General features: G+C 47.5%; 1 protein-coding gene across 1 annotated transcript in view; it reads right to left on the reverse strand.

Moving 5' to 3' along the window:
- The window catches only part of LOC121667537 (CXADR like membrane protein), a 39,982-nt gene extending 28,233 nt beyond the window's left edge, over nucleotides 1-11,749 (reverse strand). Inside the window, exon 1 of the mRNA XM_042034289.1 lies at nucleotides 11,605-11,749. Coding sequence (XP_041890223.1) covers nucleotides 11,605-11,632 — 28 coding nt within the window. The 5' untranslated portion in view covers nucleotides 11,633-11,749. The remainder of the gene's footprint in view (nucleotides 1-11,604) is intronic.
- Nucleotides 11,750-18,134: the final 6,385 nt, after the last annotated feature.

Consider the following 18,134-nt stretch of genomic DNA (forward strand, 5'->3'; position numbering starts at 1 on the left):
GGAGACCACACACTGTGTCCCCAACATGAACTAAAGCTTTCGGTGTCACAGCAGAAGTTATAACAAAGCTGGGACATTAAATCATCAAGGGAAGAAGAGAACTGGATATACTCAAAGGCAAGAACATCACAAACCTCCTAAATCCAGGGCAATTAACCCTCACTGCCAGGCAGACCCTACTTCCAGGTAGAAGACATCTTTTCTAGGAGAGAGCACTGGGTGAGCTCAGTTCCAGTCTCCACACAGATATTTTAGGAAAACAGGATTTATTTGCTTTTTAGTCTTGGGGTTTTTTTTTTTTCCCTCCATTCTGCTTTTACAAGACGATCATAAAAAATGAAGCAGCATTTAGATCAGCAGTGAGGGGGGAAGAGTAGTGCTAATTCCTGCCTGAATCAGCTCCCTCCTTGCAGGAACTGGAAATTAATTTGCCTTCTGCCTTTGCTGAAGCTGTTCCTGAGCTCGACTTGCTAAACCAGGTGCTTTCAGTGTAGAGAAATGCCAGGGACACTGCGAGAATCAGAGAATCCCAGACCCCACCAAAGGCTTAAAAAGCCCCAAAACCCCCAAGAGAAGACGCGCACATGGAGTTAAAAGAGCTCCAGCGCACTCCAAGCCTGTCTCATCAGCACCAAGGCTGCCAGGAGCTATTGGAGCTGCTGTTTTTTCTGGGCAGGCTGGGTTTTCCACGCTGCAGAAAAGGAAATATTGAGAGGACAACCCCGAGGCCAGGAACTCGAAGGAAAAGCTCCAGCCAGCAGCGAGGGATGCTGCACACATGGGTTTGCATCACAGCGTGGGGAGAGGCTCCGAGCCTGCTCTGGGAGGAGGGAAGGCGGGCAGGAGTGGCACTGGAAGGGGAGAGGTTCTTGCATATGCCATGTGCCATTGCAAAGTGATAAAAAGGATTTGCATTCAGAGCCTTCTCCTCGGGGAAGGCGAATTTTGTTGGTCAAAATAAAGGGCAGCACAGCCTCCATTAAGGGATGCTAAAAAAGGGTGTGAAAGCAAAGCAGCAAATCACTCACAGCAAATAATTAAGTTTTTAATTCACTTAACATTCACTCAGAGGGGGTAGAACGTGCCCTACACCACCCTTAAAACCGAGCAGGTTGTGCTTTATCAGAGCATTGGTGCCTGTGAACAAAGAACATTCCCCAGCAGCGCTCAGAAAACCACTAACAGGGCAGGAAAATGTCAATATTGCCTAACTGGCTAGTTAAAATCATTCTACATGCATGAATAATCAGCTTTTGTTATCAGCTTTGTTTTATCCCCCTGCATGTTCTTTGCTTAAAGGTGGCTGTCAGGAGGAAGGGAAGCAAGTAAAGAACTCATTTAAGCTGGATACCTTCAGTTCCCAGCTTTTCTGCAGGAATTCGTGCCCTGGAATGACACAGAGAGATGCTGACCAGGTGCCTGGCTTGTTTGGGCAGCAAGCAGGGACAAAACCAGGTTTAAGACCGCTTAAAACTTAGGATTTCCATGCAAACCTTCGAGGCTGCAGTGCTGGAAGGAACAGCGCAAACAGGCGAAGAAACAATTCCTGCCTCAGAGCACTTAAAACACAGTAAAATATCACCCTAAATACTTCTGGCTGGTGCAACAAGGCCAAATCTCCTCCATTCACGCCCTGCTTTCGCCTTCTCTCGTGGATGATGTGGAGAGGGGAGGATGCCTGCTGACAACCCCGCAGCCTCCACCGAATTCAGAGCCTTTTCCTAATGGGAACGCATTCCTTGCTGCCCCACAATGGAAGCAGCACGCCCAGGGCACTGCTCAATAGGGGAAAGATGCGAGCGCGAGTCATTAGAGGAAGGAGCCTTGTGTCATTCAGGATGGTTATCTGCAGAGCAGAGGAGCCCACGAGTTTCGAGCCTCCCTCGTACCAGGTCACACCGGGCCTGAATTAACTGACAGCTGCAGAATTGTGGTTTTTGTTGACTCCAGGGGTAGCCTCGGGCTAAAGTGGAAGGAGCTGACAAAGCCAGAAAAGCCGGGATGCATTTGGCACAGCGAGTGGCGCCTATGGGAAGCCTCTTCCCCCATTAAACCAGTGGCTGGCTGGACTCCCCAGCTCCATTCTGCAGCGATTTCAGGGCACTTTGCAGCTCAGGAGGGAAAGGCTGGCTCGTTCTGAGTGCTCTTAGTCTGCAGAACAAGCACAAAGCAGATTTCCAGTGCATCCCCAAAGCTTGGGATGATTGAAGGACACCTCATTCGGTGTGACCCAGCTCGGGCGTCCACACACTCACAAATTCCAGAGTACTAATCCTTTATAACGCTTAAAACGGAGACACTCAAAACTAGCAGGCACTTAAAAATGAAGCCTGAATCACTAAATCATGAATCACTGGCAAAATCCAGGCTGGAACCTCGACATCCTGAATGTTTCTTTGACCAGAAGACACTCACCATTGCTTCAAATTCCCCTTTGAATAGAAGAAAAAAAAAAAATCATAGCATTTGCCAACACAAAAGCTCTGCTTTGTCTGGCTAAAATTCCCTTTGTCTCCAAGCAAGAGCTTGGAACAATGGAAACGAGGAGAGGTTTTGCCCAGAGCACAGACCACAGACAAAGCTGCACTGTGGGAACATCTCCATCACGTTGGATGGATTCAAACAGTTCCTTCTGTGAGATGCTGAGGCTCCTGGGGGAGCAGCACCAAGCCATCCCAAAGTGCCACCTCAGTGACACTCAGCACTGGATGTCTGCAATGAACCGACCTCATCCAGGCATCCAAACAGAAAATGCCACAAAAGCATCAGAGCTGATGACCAGGAATCCTTTGAAGGTCTCCACACAAGTGTAATGTCAAATTGCTCAGGTGGAACTGAGCTGCTGAACTTCACTGACAAAAGATTTGTGGTCTGCTCCGTGCTCAAGTGACAAATACCCCGTGTTTGAATGTCACAGAAGCAGCAATTCTACAAAGACATGCTGGTTTTGCCTTGCAGGAAGGGATGGAGCTGGCACAGGTGGCTCCCAGAGACATCCAGCACCTGCAGACCTGAATAAACACAAGAAAGGGAACACTCCCAGCACTCAAACAGCAACAGGGGGTGAAGGCAGTGAGAAGCAATCACCAGAACACCACTCAGCCAGATCACTGATAAACAGAATTCCTACTTTGAAAGTAAAGGGTTCTCAGTCACCACATGAAGCTGAATTTCATTTGCTGCTGCTTTGGAAATGTTGAGGCTCAGCATCCCAAATTAACTCAGGTTCTTCAATGGCCGGCTCTAAACACCACACCAGGCCTGCTGCTCATCCATTTGCACAACGTGCAAATAGTAAATAATCGTGAATACAATGTAAAAATCCCCTTTTTGCAGAGCCCAGCTCTTGCTGGGGCCTTGCACCACTGTGAAGCAAATGAAGCAAAGAGCTGCCAACAACCCCCGCACTCAGCAGAGCCTCACGGCCCAGTGCAGCATCACTGCGGGAGTGAGAGGCTTCACTACGTGTGATTGAAAGCTCTGACACCATTTTAAGACTGTTTTTATGCTCGAGGAGTTCCAAGTGATGCTACCAGAGACTTCTGGAAATCAGGCAGTGCTCCTGCTTCATTTTTTGAAGGGCACAGCGGCCTGGGCTCATCTGGACCAAACACACTGCACCAAATCCTGTGTTTGGTGTCCCTGGAAGTCACTCAAGCTCCCCCAGCAGATTCCTGTGTCCCTGGGCAAAACAAACCAGCACCAAATCCTGTGTTTGGTGTCCCTGGAAGTCACTCAAGCTCCCCCAGCAGATTCCTGTGTCCCATTTTGAGCTGCTGGCTCTCCCTGAGCAGCTCCTGTGCCCGTTCATGTCTCAGGAGGGGCAGGGAGGCTCCAGCAGCCGCTCGCAGGAGCCTGATGCTGCTGCTCTGAAGCAGTGCTAGTGCCAGCCAGTGCCTGGGGAGAATGAAGCAATTTCCCTAGGATTGCTCAACAAGGCAGGATCCACAGCAGCATTCCCAGCACCCCGCCAGACGCCGGCCTGGAGTCTCACTCCAGCAGATTCACTCCGGAATTACCCCGCCGCAGCACAGCTCCAAATCTGGCTCTGCACCTCTCCCCGCAGAGGTTTGAGAAATGGTGCTTTGTTCAGGAAAAGGGGAAAGGAAAACAAACAAAAAAAAAGCCCTGATGCTGGAGAACGTGGCTCCTTTTTTTCCTCTTGTCCCTGGAATTGTGATTGGAAATAATTGGAAGTGTCACTGGAAGTAATCAGAAGTGACAGTCCCTGGGCTACAAGGCTTTTGCTTCAAGTCTAACGATCCCCCCCGCAAAACAAAACCTAAATTTAAACAATGAAGTCATAAAGTGATTTGCCTTCAAGGTTGAAAACCCTGCAATATTTTTTTTTTTTTTAATAAAAAAAGAGAAGTGCCTGACTCTGGTTCAGTTCAATATTCCAGGCTTGCTGTGTTATATGACAGCACAGCACACACAAAGACACCCCGTGATTCTGGCCCTACCTGGCCAATAAAGGTCCATATCTCTATTAAATAATCCTGTGACCTTTAAAATTCCATCAAGTCTTTAAGGAAAAACACAGCCTGGGTAATGTGAGCTGTGAGACTCATCCAGCACACATCTCAAATATTCCAAGCACTGGAAAACCACCTAATTCCAATATTTTGCTGAAGCACAAAGGGAATGGGATGGAGTAATTATTTTTTTTTTTAACTCCAGTTCTGAAAAGGCCTCCTCACAGCCCATCCAGGCACTTAGGGAAAGAATCAGCTCGGAGGAACTCACAGCCACAACACACTCCAGGTATTTGCTAGATAGAAAAACTCATTTTTCTTTTTTCATATGCAGCACAAAGTAATTCAGAGACCCAGCACACAGAGCCCAGGATTTCCTTTCTATGAGGTTTCCACCGTGAGTGTGAGTGGAGTTTCTCAGCACATTGTTACCAAAAAGCCATTAATTTGTGATAAATATCTTACTAGAACGTGAGGATAACTCCCTCCAGGTGGCAGGTGAAGGATTTCAGCTTGGTGGATTCGGCTGTTTGTTAGTGATCTGCACATCACTGCTTGTACCCAAGTTTGGGGTCACATCACAAGGAAAATGACTTTAAGTCAGAGCTGCAGAGGTTTTAGACAAGTTCCAAGTGCTCCATCACCGTCAGCAGTGTGCACCCATGTGAGTCTGAGCTCCCTCCTCTCTCAGATGGGCTTTGAATGTTCTCTGGGCAGTATGGCCCTGCTGGAGGGAAGGAAAGCTTTATCTCACCGTGACCCTCCCCACTGCAAAAGCAGCAGCAGGGCTGGGGCAGCCCAAACCCAGCCTGGCCGTGGTCATCCCTTGCCTCTAACTGTGCACGCTCCATTTCAGAGCAGTTTCCAGGAGAGCAGCCTCCCTCCTGCCAGGCAATGTCACAAACACACCAGAATTCTCACTGACCTTTTCCTTCCAAAGGCAATTAAGCTGCAGGCACTAAGCTGAACTCCAACCTTTCCACCCAGTCGGTCGCATCCACCGAGGGTTCAGCCTTCGTTTTCCTGCCACAGAAAAATTCGTGGCAGCTCCCCAGGAGGAGAGAGAGGCTCGGAGCATGCTGTGATGTGTATTGATCCTTGTGGGACAGCAAATCTGGCACCCTGGATCTGGGGCTGGCCCATTAAGGGAAACGCTGAGTTAAACATTTGCCTTTTTCAGCTGCCAAATGATTTCCTGGAGGAAGGGAAGGAGCAGATGAGGACAGGATGGGTTTTGTGGCCTTCTAATCACACTCACCGCCTCAGAGCTGCTCAGTCCTCTTTACAACTTGTTGCAGAGAAGAGACAGAGCTCATTAAGGAGTCAGATAAATAAACCAAGGTACCAAGGTGTGGCTGAGGAGAGCCTGGCCTGGTGCCCACCCTCCTTCCCTAGGACTGGGATATTTCTGGAAAGAAGGAGCAGCTTTATCCTGGGCTGATAGCCCGGTGTGGAGCTCCAGGTGCCTGTTACATTCACCTTCCCTGTACTTTGCCCAAGGAAACACATTTTAGCCTTGGCTGGCAGAGGTGGCTGTCACTCCCTGAGCAATGCTGAAGGGAGGAGAGAGTGCAGGAGAGGAACAAGTTGGAATTCAGCCTCGTGCCTGTTGACTTTTCACACATTTTCCATCGTGGTGCTTCCTGCCCAGCCGTTCCTGCATCCTGCACTGTCCTGTCATTCGAGTCTCTATTCACAGACCTCCCTGACCTGACTTCACCCTTAACTTTTTGCCGGGCTGCTTCTGTAAACCAACCATTTCTAAAAACAGATGATGACACAGATTTGGGGGGGAAAAAAAAAAGGCAACAAAGCCCAACCAAAACAGAGCCATTCATCTTTTCAACAAGGCACCACCAAGCTCCCTCTGCACCCAGAACAGCCTCTTCTGTAGCACACAGGATGTGCACAGTAAAACCCGTTTCAGAGGCACAAACACTGCCTGCAGCCTGGGCTAACACAGGGCATTGTTAAATTGGAAATACGAGGTGCATTTTTACTAAATCTGTGGGGGAAAGGCACAGGAAGCAGCTTGCAGCACCCTGTTTTATTGTTATTCCACACAGTTTTTAGTCCAGTGTAACAAAGGATCAAACACAAAAGATTTTCCAAATACATTTAAGGCTGGCAGAGTGACTGTTTGCATCTCTTTCCAGTTCTGAAAATGGACAAATCCCAGATTGCAAACCTGCTGAATCCCCTACAAAACCCTGTGTTTGCCTGGAGGAGAACAGGGGCGTTTGTTGTGATCCTGAGGATAAACACCAGGATATCTCCGAGCCAGTTGTGCAATGGCATTTCTGGGAAGGAGCTTTTGCTGCTCTTGCACAAAATGTCCCTCTGAAGTGGGTCAGGGCCCCCCCAAAATCCAACCACTAATTCTATGTGGAGGAGACAAGGCCAGGGTGGGTACAAAGGCAAAACACCACTTGTTTTCCATGGGAAATTCAGAAAAGTTGCCTTCCCTCAGGCTCTATTTCCCATAAAAATGAATTCATCTCCACAGTTTTGGCACGCTGCTTTTCCTCTCTCTGGCAGGTTACTCTTTTCTCCCTTGTCTTCCTCGTGGTAAAATGGAAAAAGAAGAAAGGATAAAAAAAACCCCTCCAAAATAAACTCTTGGTTTTTAGATGTTAAAAATCCCAACTATTTCATATAAAACAAAGCACCACTAGAGAAAAACAAGCAATTTATCATCAAGTGTCCTGACAGCAAATATTTGATGCAAACCATCCCTGGCTTTGGAAGAATTGGAGTGTCTCACAGGAAGTGTTAACCCTGATATTCTGCCAGAGAGCAACTCTGCTGTGTCTGGCTCCTTTGAATTCCCCCTGGAGTGCCAAATAGATGCTCTGCTTCCCTTTCCTCAGGTATTCCCAGAGCAGTGTTCTAATAAAGAGCTCTTTGCCCTGGCCTAGAATTAAATCCACACTCCTCTACCAGGCTGAACATCTCACACCGTTGATGTTTTGTTGCCTGCCCTTGGAATTTGAGAGGAATTACTATCAATCCCATGAAGCTGTCCTATGGAGAACAGTCCTTTTTTTAAGCTAAATACACAACCAGGTTCCCTGCGTTCCTTCAGATGTCAGGGACAAAGAGGAAGTGAAATCAAGACACGAAAGTCACACACAAAACCCCTTTTCACAGCTGCAGGTTGGTTTTTCACACCACTCCTGAGCCAAGGATTTTGCTGAATGTTGTAAGAACGTGGGGGCAAAGCCCTTATAACACCAACCTTCAACATCATGAAATGGCCAAAGGCAAGAGAAGGAGCCGGAGAAAACTAGAAAATAGCAAATATTTTATATATTCTAGTTATGACTGAGGAATTTTGGAAATATCTGGAAAATCAGCAGAAACAGAGATCCACAAGCTTCGTTTTAAGCAATGTGAAAACTGTCTCCTTTGGAAAATCAGTAGGAATAAAGGTCCACAAAGTTTGTCTTAAGCAACCTGAAATCTGTCTCCTTTAGTTTTTACTCCTGGAAGATCAGCAGGAAACAAAGGTCCACAAGCTTTGTTTGAAGCAACCTGAAAATTGTCTCCTTTGGTTTCTACTGGTTCTGGGAAATAAAGATGCACAAGCTTTGTTTGAAGCAACCTGAAATGTGTCTCCTTTGGTTTCTACTGGTTCTGGGAAATAAAGATGCACAAGCTTTGTTTGAAGCAACCTGAAATGTGTCTCCTTTGGTTTCCACTACTCCCAGGCAGCAGCAGCCCATTAAATCCACAATTCCCAGCGAGCTCACCGGGAGCGGGAGCGCCTTTAAAAAACAAACACCGCAGTGGGTTTTGCTTTGCTGCGGCGTAGGATAGAAGGGTTTAGGGAACAGGATCCCGAGGACAGGGCACCCTGCAGGTTTGCTGAGCTCCCAGAGCAGCAATGGACAGGGTTTTACACCAGAGCACAGCCCCAGGCAGCCCCAGCACTGCTCAGCGCAGCTGCTCCCGCATCATCTCGGATTTCCCAGCTACCAGCCCGTGGATACCTGGGCAAATGCCGGCTGTCAGAGCCGATTCCTCATGCCAGCAGGCCCTGCAAGGAGCTGCTCCATAACCTTTTTCCCGGTGCAGTGAGACAGGAGGAGTCTGGGTGCTCAGTGCAGCGGCTGCAGCCCCCGGGACAGCGCTGAAAGAGACTCCTCGACCTCGGAGCGTGGAGGGCAGAGCTGAGCCACACAGGAGGCACTTTTTGCTCTCAACACCACCCCAGAATGACACCCCAGCTCCCACTGAGCACATCTCTGTCAGACAGTCTCTACTGAGGTGATTATTTCACGGGCATTGTGGGGGATGACCCCTAACACTGCTGGAAAGGGTCACTGCCCACAGCAGGACGTCAGGAAGGTGGCTGAGTGATTTGGGCTGGCACATCTCCTGCTTTGATCCCTGAACCCAGCAGTTCCTGCAGGGCAGAGCACTCACACCAGCCTAAAACTAAAGAAAAAAGCACACGAAACCAGTGACAAAGCCAGGCATACAAATAATCACAGTTCTGATGACGAAAAAAATCAGCTTTTTCTTTGAATGGAAGGGCCATTAAAAGATTCATGACTGACTTGGAGTGGGGCAAAGGCAGAAGAGAATTCCCATCCCATAAAATTTAAACCGAATTCAGGAGCACATTTAAATGAAAGCATTGGCTACTTCTTTACTGGGTGAAAAATGCAACGTTCTATTATGAAGTTTTTCTACTCAGAAATGAAGAAACGCTTCAAAATTCTGCTTTTCAAGGGTGCAGTGTGCTACAAAGGGAGTTTGTGACACCTGATTCTCAGTCCTCAGCCGGTCACAATCGTGTCACATTTACAGGTAGACCCACATGAGCATTCCACACCTTCCCCTCCTCACTTCCCTGCCTCCTTTCCCCACCCTCTGCTGGCAAAGTGAGCCTGGCCATGCTCTTGTCCACACTCAGCAAAGTCTTTCATCTTGTCTTGTTTTAATAAAGCTTCCTTCAAACAGACTGGCTCCTGTTTCCTGTCTTCTCACACAGCTGCTCATGTGCCCCAGAGAGGTAAACAGTGGAAAAGACAAGAATTGTGCATATTAGCCACGTTATTGGGATGTTTAATGACGAAAACCCAAACCTTCCTTTCAGGGCTTCTCTAAACCCTTTTCTTTCCACCTTAGTCTTCACTTTATCAGCAAAAAAAAAAAAAAAAAAAAAAAAAAACAGCAAGACATCATTGGCAGTTCTGTACTTTTTTACAGCAGAAAATCCAGGCTTTAGCCAGCAAATCAGACTCCCCAGCCTCCTTGTGTTCAGGAGGATTGAGGAACGGGGAACCAAAACACTTCCTTACTTTTCCCTGGACGTGCTTCTAGTATTGGTGAATGAAGCTGGACAAGGAGCAGAAAGACCAAGTCCTCTACTGGCAAGGCAGGTGAAGCTTGGGGGGCTTTCAGTGACCACTGCAGGACCAGGAAACAAAACATTCCAGGCTTTGCTCTGAGTTTTGAAGCCGATTCTCCCCTCACCAGTGCTTGGACAAGACAGGCTGAGGAACCTGACTCCAGGTGAGGGGGAAAGTGTCTTTTGCTGGGCATTCCTGTGTCCCTGCCACAGTGGAGATGCACAAGATATATTGATAAAGCCAATTGTGTTTTACAGATAAGAGCAGCAAAGCTAAGTTATCATTATATTACAGCCACAACCATCTTTCCTGTGGCAACAGTTTGTTCCTTTGGCTCCAAACCTTCAACATGTTGGGATAATCTGCAGCTGAATAGGATCAAAGACTTCAATTCCCATTGTCTCCATCAGCAAGGTGAGCAACCAACCCTTCTGTCTCCCAAATTCCCACAGAGCCGCTTCCTGAAGGGCTGAGCAGCCCCTGGCAGGAGCTGAGCTGCTCCCAACCCTGCTCCCTCATCTCCTGGAGTCCCCTTCAAGCACTCCCCACCACAGAGAGGCACAAGTGGCCAGAGCAGATGTGCAGGGGCACAAAGTGCTGCCTGCCCTCCCCAGACCCTCCAGCCCATCCAAACCCCATTACATCCCTGCAGCTCCAACCTTTGCTAACAGCAAAAGCCACTTCTGTGTTTACCAGCAGCTGTAGCAATGCTGGGTTTCAGATCACCAAACATCCCTCTCTAGTCCACGCTCCACACCTGGGAGGCTTAAACTGGGCTGTCCCTGCGACAGTTCTTTAAAGCTGTTTAAAAATCCTGTTCTGCCTGTCCCCCATGCGCTGGTGCTGAGCTCCTCCCCGGGAAGCAGAGACCAGCTCACTTCCTCACACCTGTACCCAGGTTCCCAGCACACAGGAAGCCCTGGAACTCCCCGTCTTTGCCCAGCCAGGGCAGGGGGCTGGGCTGGTGCCTGTCAGCAGGACGTGGTGAGCAGGAGGGAGGCAGGAGCTCCCTCCTCACCTGGCAGTGCCCCTGGAGGAGCAGGAGCCCGGCTGCTCCTGAGCCAGGGTGGGCGAGGAGCCCCTTGAGACACCTTAGGGCTGCCAACTCTTTTCTCCACAGCCCGTGGCTTTAACAAACAGCTCTCCAGCTTTCCTTCACTCTCCTTTTCCTTCTCTTTTTCCATTCTCTGCTCCTCTCCTCAACAAATCAGCCCCTCTCTCTTTTCTTTCCCTCCTTCCAGCAGCCCTTCCTCGCATCCCTTTCTCCCCCAACTCCTCCCGCCTGCACTCCAACACATCTGTTTCTAATCTTAGCCATCCATTGGAAACAATAACCCCTTTTTATTTTCAAGATCTGAACGCTGAGTGCCCAAGCGAATCAACACAGTTACACAAATTTGACACTCTGCCTGAAACAAAGACATTTTATTCACCTTGTTTCGCCGGAGAGGTCCAAGCCCTTCTCTCCTTTATCCCTGAAAAGCGCTGCCCTCTTTAAACAAAAAACACACGTTCCCAAACGAGTCTGTTTAACCACCACTTTTTAAAATTAACCCGGATATTCAGAGGTCTCTGGCTGTCAACCTGCTCATAAAGCGACCAGAAAAGGGTCAGAACTCAAACACCACTGAAATTACAGTTTTCCATAAAAGTTTTCTCCTTACAAACCCCTTTTCTCCAACTCACCAGAAATGAATTTCAGGCACACGGAGCAGGCTCGTGGAAGTTTGATTAAATAAAAAACGAGCAACACCAAAAAGCCAACCTACCTAAAAAGAGGATTGAAAATGCAGACATTCCGTCTCCCAGCAAGAGGGACTTTTCCTCCCTTTCTCTTCCTTTCTCCCAAGAACGGCAGGCAGACCTGCACAGGATTCAAAGGAACGCCTCTGGAATGCACTGAGTGTAATTGCATCCATGTGCCAGAAAAATAACCAACTTCACTCTTTCTTCCCTCCTGCTATTCATCTCCCGGTCCATCTTCCATCCAGAGCTTTTTTTTTTCTTTGGGATCTCCGGGGCTGCGAATTCAGGGCCCTGGGAGTTTCTGGGGGAGAAGAGGCAGAGGCAGCACAGCGAGGACTTCACATCCTCGGCAGCACAGAACAATTTTGCCTGTCTGGAGAGGAGAGAAGCAGGGGGAAAACACTGAGCTCAATGTTCACCACATGGCTGCCTCCCACCAGAGCCCCTCCCTGCCATCAGCTGGGATTAATAGTGAAGACCAGTCATGTGGGTGAGGTAGAGCTGATTTCTAGCAAGCATATAGATATTTAAAAGAGAAACAAGAGGATTTTTCCAGTGGCAAAACAGTTAAGTTTGGAGGCAGCAAAAAAAAAAAAAAAAAAAAAAAAAAATCCAGCATGGAAAAAAAAAATCAGATTCGTCACTCAGGGGTTGGAGGGAGACTCTTGGAAAAAGCACACCCGCTCCTCAGGAGGATAAACACGCTCCCCTGTATGTGTTAGCTTTGGGGTCTTTTCTGCACTGGAAATTGGAGGTTTTAGGCTTGCTGGAACGCTCGCTCTGCCTGCTTCGTGGTTTTCTTTTTGCGTTTTCAGGAGAGAAAGAAAAGCCCTGCAAACGGAGTCAATTTCCCGTTGTAGCTGTGCTTCACCGGTGAGGGGAAAGCCCAATCAAGCAGAAATTGGTTGCTGTGAGGTGCGAATTTTAACTCCCTCCCAAAGGGCACTTTAAGGCACACAGAGAGACCTTTACAGCCCATCTTCAGCTTCACCCTCGTGCAGGGGAGCAAGTTTTTTAAAATTACCTCAGATACCCCATAAAGAAACGCCCATCACACACAGCAGGAGGTGAATAAAGCAGATTCACCCACCTTGGTGATGAGGGAAAGCCTTGGAATACAGCGCAACAATTCTTCCCCTTAGAACAGTTATGGAAGTGTTTGTACAGCCTCAAGGAAAGCAGCAAACCGTGGGCAAGGCTGCCAGCCTGTGGTTTGGGACATCACACTCCGCTTTTCCAAGCTTTCTTTCCTTTCCCTGTGTAACTCCACCTACACACAATTTATACTCTTCCCCATAAAATCAGGGATAAAATCCTGCTCTGCCTCTCCAGGGATGAAAACAAACCCCGTGCAGAGCCAGGAGCTGGACTCAGTGATTCTTTTGGTCGCCTTCAGTTCAGGATATTCTATTTTTCATGAAATACAGAAATATTTATGAAGCCCTCAGCGAGGGGCACAACTCTTGGAAGCTCCGTAGGAGTCTGGTACCTTTAGTGCTCATGACAGAGCTCTGCAGGCATTTATGGGAAGACAACAAACAGTGAACAAAATCAACCCCTAGATCCAGATAGTTCCAGAGAGAATAACAGGGATAAAAATTATCCTTCTGCCCCCAGTTTCATTAAAGTTTTATTTGCCCCTCCCAGCCTCAGATGGAGACAAGAGCAGCATTTGGCACCTCCCCTCCAGAAGCGATTTCCCCTCTGTATCACGATGTTTTAAACAGCGTTTTCATCTCATACAGATTGACTATCCACATCTAACCCGGATTAGGTGAATATCCCACTTCCCACAGAGCAGCTCTGTCCATCCCACCGAACCAAAGCCCAAGAGCAGATTCCTCCAGAACTTTTCCCCACACCCTTGACCAAACCTGCTGCTGGTTTCCTTAATGAAGGGACCTAAAACCCCCCTTGAACCTCAGTGCAGGACGTGAATCAATGGAGAAAAATTCATTTAATGCCTCCCCCGCTCTGCAGGCCGGGCAGCACCGAGCTTGTCTCTGTGCATTACAAGTGTGACAGAAGACATCCCGGGCTCTGCTGTGAACTCCCAGCGTCCTGGTGGCTTTAACAGAACCAATTCCTCCCCGGGGAGGTGGAGAGGAGCGCTGGCACCCTGCACCGCCTGCCCAGCCTCCCCCAGCCCCACGGAGCCCGGCTGGGCAGGGCGAGGAGGATGGAGGATGGAGGGTGGAAGGGGAGGCTGTGCCTGCAAGATCTCCCCTTCCTCATCCCATTCCACAGCCTGATCCCACATCAGCTCCTCCTTTGGGGTGCGCTGGGGATTCTCCTTCTGTTTTTTGGTTTCTGCAGCAGTTCCAGTGAGGGCACAAACAGGGACACAGGTGCTGCTCACCCACACGTCCTCTCTTTGCTGGTTGTGGCTGGGGGAAGAGCTCCTCCCTGCAGCATTTTGTTTTTCCAGGAGTGGAGAATTTCTTCTGGGAGGTTTGTGACAGCTCTCACCTGGTGCTGCACCCAGCGTGGGAGATGGATCAGGAATTCTCATCAGGAAGAACCGGGAAAGAGAAACTGATGTTGGAGATAAGCTTTAAAGAAAAAATTTTGTAGAAACCTTGGTAAACTGAGTTAGTTTTTCAGTATTTCAGAGTTCCTGTACTGCTGTTGACAGACCCCAACTTTTAAATTCAGATTAAAACACCTGGATACAAAAATCTGCAGAAATCCTCTTGGGCCAGACCAGGTTTTGTGGACCTGTCTCAGTTTCAGCCCCTTGACATTTGGATGCTCAAACCTTTCAGAAAACACACTCCCTTAAATCTTAAATCTTAAAAAGTCTCACATCCCAAGGACCTGCCCAACACCCTTTAGCTTGTTTTTATACCTCACCTAGCATGTGTGGGGACTCTTTCTCTAATCCCAACGGATTTTTTTGTGCATCAATTTATCTCTTTCACCTTGTTCTTCCTCCTCCAGGGAAACTCCTCCTTGAGCCCGAGTTGTCCCCCAGTGCTGCAGAGCTGCTCATTCTCTTCTTAGTGGTGTTTTAATGTCCCCATCACCCAAAATACATCCAAAAGCTACATTTTCTCCCCAAAACTCCCACTATTGCTGCTGAGCTCCCCCCTGCTGCTGATTCAATCATTGTTATCTCTTCTCCAAGGCTCCCTATATCAACTTATCTCACTCAGTTTAAATGATCTGAGCAGCTCCTTGATACAGTCAGTGAAAGAACAAAATTCATTCATCACTTTGAATCTCCTGAGCAAAATCCCCTTCTGTTCTGTTTTTGGGGTTGCAACTGAAAAAAAAAACCCACCAAAAACACAGGGGAAAAAAACCCCAAATGACACAAATAAAACTCAAAACAGACAACAAAAAACGTTGGGGGGGGGGAAATCAAACCCTTCACACAGATTCCTTTTCACAATAAGCCACTGGAGGAAAGGCTGCTTTATCTTTTGTGGGAGCCAGACAGTGCCTTGTAAAGCAGTTGTTGTTCAAGGAGCTCTCCTCTCCCGGCTAGGCTTCAGTCATTGATTAGAAAAGCACGATCAGTCATTTAGTATCAGTGAGAAAATCTCCCTTCAATGAGGCTTAGCACTCCTGGGGTCAGTAAATGTATTTGAGGAAAAGAAAACAACTGAAGAGCTCTTTAAAGCTCCAGCTCAGAGCCTCAGGTTTGTTTCTGTTTGTTTTAGGGGAAAACACCCCTGTTATTTTTTCACAGTCTTATTTTCCTCTGTGAGGCTGTAACTCAGTAGAGTCAGAGGAAATAGTTCCTCACACCCAAAAAGAGCATCTTTAATCTCCTAACTTCATGCTGGTGCTTCAAAACCAAAGAACTGAGCACAAACTACTCACACTGAATTTTTGCTACAAAGCAAACCAGGTCAAAACCGACAAGGTTCAATTTTTATCACCATAAAAATCTTTAAATATTTTTACAACAAGGCCTTTGTTTACAAGCCAAGCTCTAAGAACACTCCTGAGAAGAAAACATCACCCACTGGTCTAAAAAATGCACCGAGGCATGGCAAGCAAACAATAATTTCTCTTTACCTTCAAGTTTCAGCTATAAGAAAAAAAGGTAAGGTTACACAGGAATGCAGGTGTGGAGTGCAGGGGATTGAACAGGGAGGGTCAGGGGACAAATGGCAAAGCTATGGCAGAAAAAATGTAATGGCGTGTAAGCTTGAAGATCTTAATTCTTTTATTAATTAATTGATGAATGGATATATAATAATATTAGAAAGTGTTGGAGGAAAAGCTGAATAAACTGGCTAGGAAGAAGTATTTATGTGGAAGTAATGGCTCTGAAAAAGACAAATTATTTGTTTCTTTTAGTGCAAGGGAAGCAAAATCCTTGGGTTTTTTAATACTCTGAAATCACTTTTTTCTACGTACGGTTTCTGTGTGCTGGGGAAGGGTTTGAGTGCATAAACTGAACTTCAGTGAGAGTAAAATACAGGAAAACATAGAAAGGGAGAAGCTGAAGAAGGATTGAGTGAGATTGCTTAGGTGTCCCTGTGCCTAAACCTCAGCTTAAGGAGGTTTGCGTGGCTGAGGAGCTTTTCTTGTGACTTCTGAGCATGAACAGTTTCATTCTGATGGTGAATTAAATTAATAATTAATAATTAAAGACGCTGCTCCTTGGGTTGGTGCAGCTTTCTGCCAGAGAAATGAGGGAAGACAAAGATGCTGCTCTTAGGTTCAACTGCTAAAATCCCTTTTCCCAGCTTTTCCTTATTTCTCTGAGCTGGGAGTGGCTTTGTCACTCAGCACTTTGGGGCTGAGAGATGGCCCCAAGCCTTCCTGCAGGCCCTGCCACCGACCTGCTCCGTGAAACTCAGCACCTGGCACCTTCTCTTTACCATTTTTCTTCTTTTTACCCTTACAGCAAATGTTTAAACCTTTTTAAATGAAAAGTGTTGCAGGTACCAGGTGAACTCTGAGTTTTCCTTTCAGGATTCAACAAATGTTTTGACACTTTAACTGTTAATTGAAAGTTTCTTGTGAACAAAATTATAATAATGCTCTAAAATTGCAAGCCACAATGTGCTTCTGAGCTGCCTTCAGGTAACTTCTGTCCAGCTTCTCCCTTCTAAACTCTCCTCTGGTAAACAGCTGACTGAAGTTTACATTCCTGACCCCTTCCATCACAGGATGCAGTTTGTGGGACAGGCTTTTGCCTGCTGCCTATAGGAAAATAAATCCTTTGCTTCGGTTAGCAGAATGTGAAATGTTTTGTTTAACGAATGATTTCGCTCTCAATATTAAAAGATATTGTTTAGAAGTGCTGACCTTGAAAAGAAGTATCTTGGAAAACAGAGAAATAAAGGGAGGGAAGGAACTTTATGAACTTGCTGTCAATGTCCTGAGCCCCACTCTGCTTCTCTTGTATTTCTCATTTATTCAGCCTTAGGGAAGGGGAGAGGAGGATCCAGGAGGTCATTTCCCCGTGGGAATGGTCACTGTGTGATTCCCACAAGCCTGCTCTCTTCACTTCTGCTCTCTCTGTGTTTAATTGTGCTGCTCACCACTAATGTAACTGCTCTATTTAATTACTGCAAACCAGGGTTTGGAGTCCTGTTGCACTAATAAATGAAGGAGGACAACTCTCTGTAGGTAACCTGAGGCATTTCTTTAAGGATTTCATTAAATCCCTGTGATTTGGGGGTGCCTGACCTAGGGAAACTCAGATTTTTGATTTTTAAGGAAGGTAACCACAAATGGGAGGCCTCCAGCCTGCTCAAAAACAACTGTGTCCATTATAAAATCCTGATTTTCAGCCTTGTCATTAATGGGTTTGGGTGTCCATATGCTCCAAAACCTGCTGGAGCTCCTGCGGGGGCCTGGACACTCTTCCGTGTGCAAAGATGTTGTTGTACACTCACGCATAGCTGAGCTACATCATCCCTCAGCCTCTCTGCTGCAGCTTGCTCCAGGCAAATGTCCTGTGAGGTTATGTTTAAATAATGCCATCTAAGATCATCATTTAACATATATTACTAATTTAATGTGAAGTGGAAGGAGTGAGGGTTCCCAGACCTGCTCTTTCAGCTCCTATCAGGATGCCAGCGTGGTCACTGGGGCTGTGACACCGACTCTGGGTGGCTGAAAGACACTTGGGAAGCTTCCTGCTCACTTGCTAAACCTCTCCTGACAGTCCCAGTTGCACCAGTCAAAGGCATTTAAACCCAGAGGACACTGGAGAAGAGAGAGGAAATCTTGAATGAGCACGAGGGGCAGGGGCCATGGGATCTCTGATGTGGGTGATGCTCTCAGAAGTTTCCCTTACAGCCCTGCCTGTGTTTCAGGACTGGATGAAATTCTACCCTGTCCCTCAGAAGGGCTGGAACAGGGGGATGAAAAAGGCAGGAACACAGCAGGAAATGCCTCTTCTCTTCGCCGGGGCTCCCATGTTCTCCTCTGTGGGCTGAGCAAATTGTTTGGGCATCGGGGGTGGCCTGGAAGAACCGGAACTGTGGTTAGTAGGAATAATGGGATAATTGCTCAGGCCAGGGCAGCAGGGAGCAGTTGCTTTCCTCCCAGGAGGCAGGATCTGAGCAGGAGCTGTCCCTCCTGC

The sequence above is a fragment of the Corvus kubaryi genome, unplaced genomic scaffold (genome assembly GCF_017639235.1).
Source record: "Corvus kubaryi isolate FWS band 111438036 unplaced genomic scaffold, C.kubaryi_AGA036_p1.0 37367, whole genome shotgun sequence".
Lineage (NCBI taxonomy): Eukaryota > Metazoa > Chordata > Aves > Passeriformes > Corvidae > Corvus > Corvus kubaryi.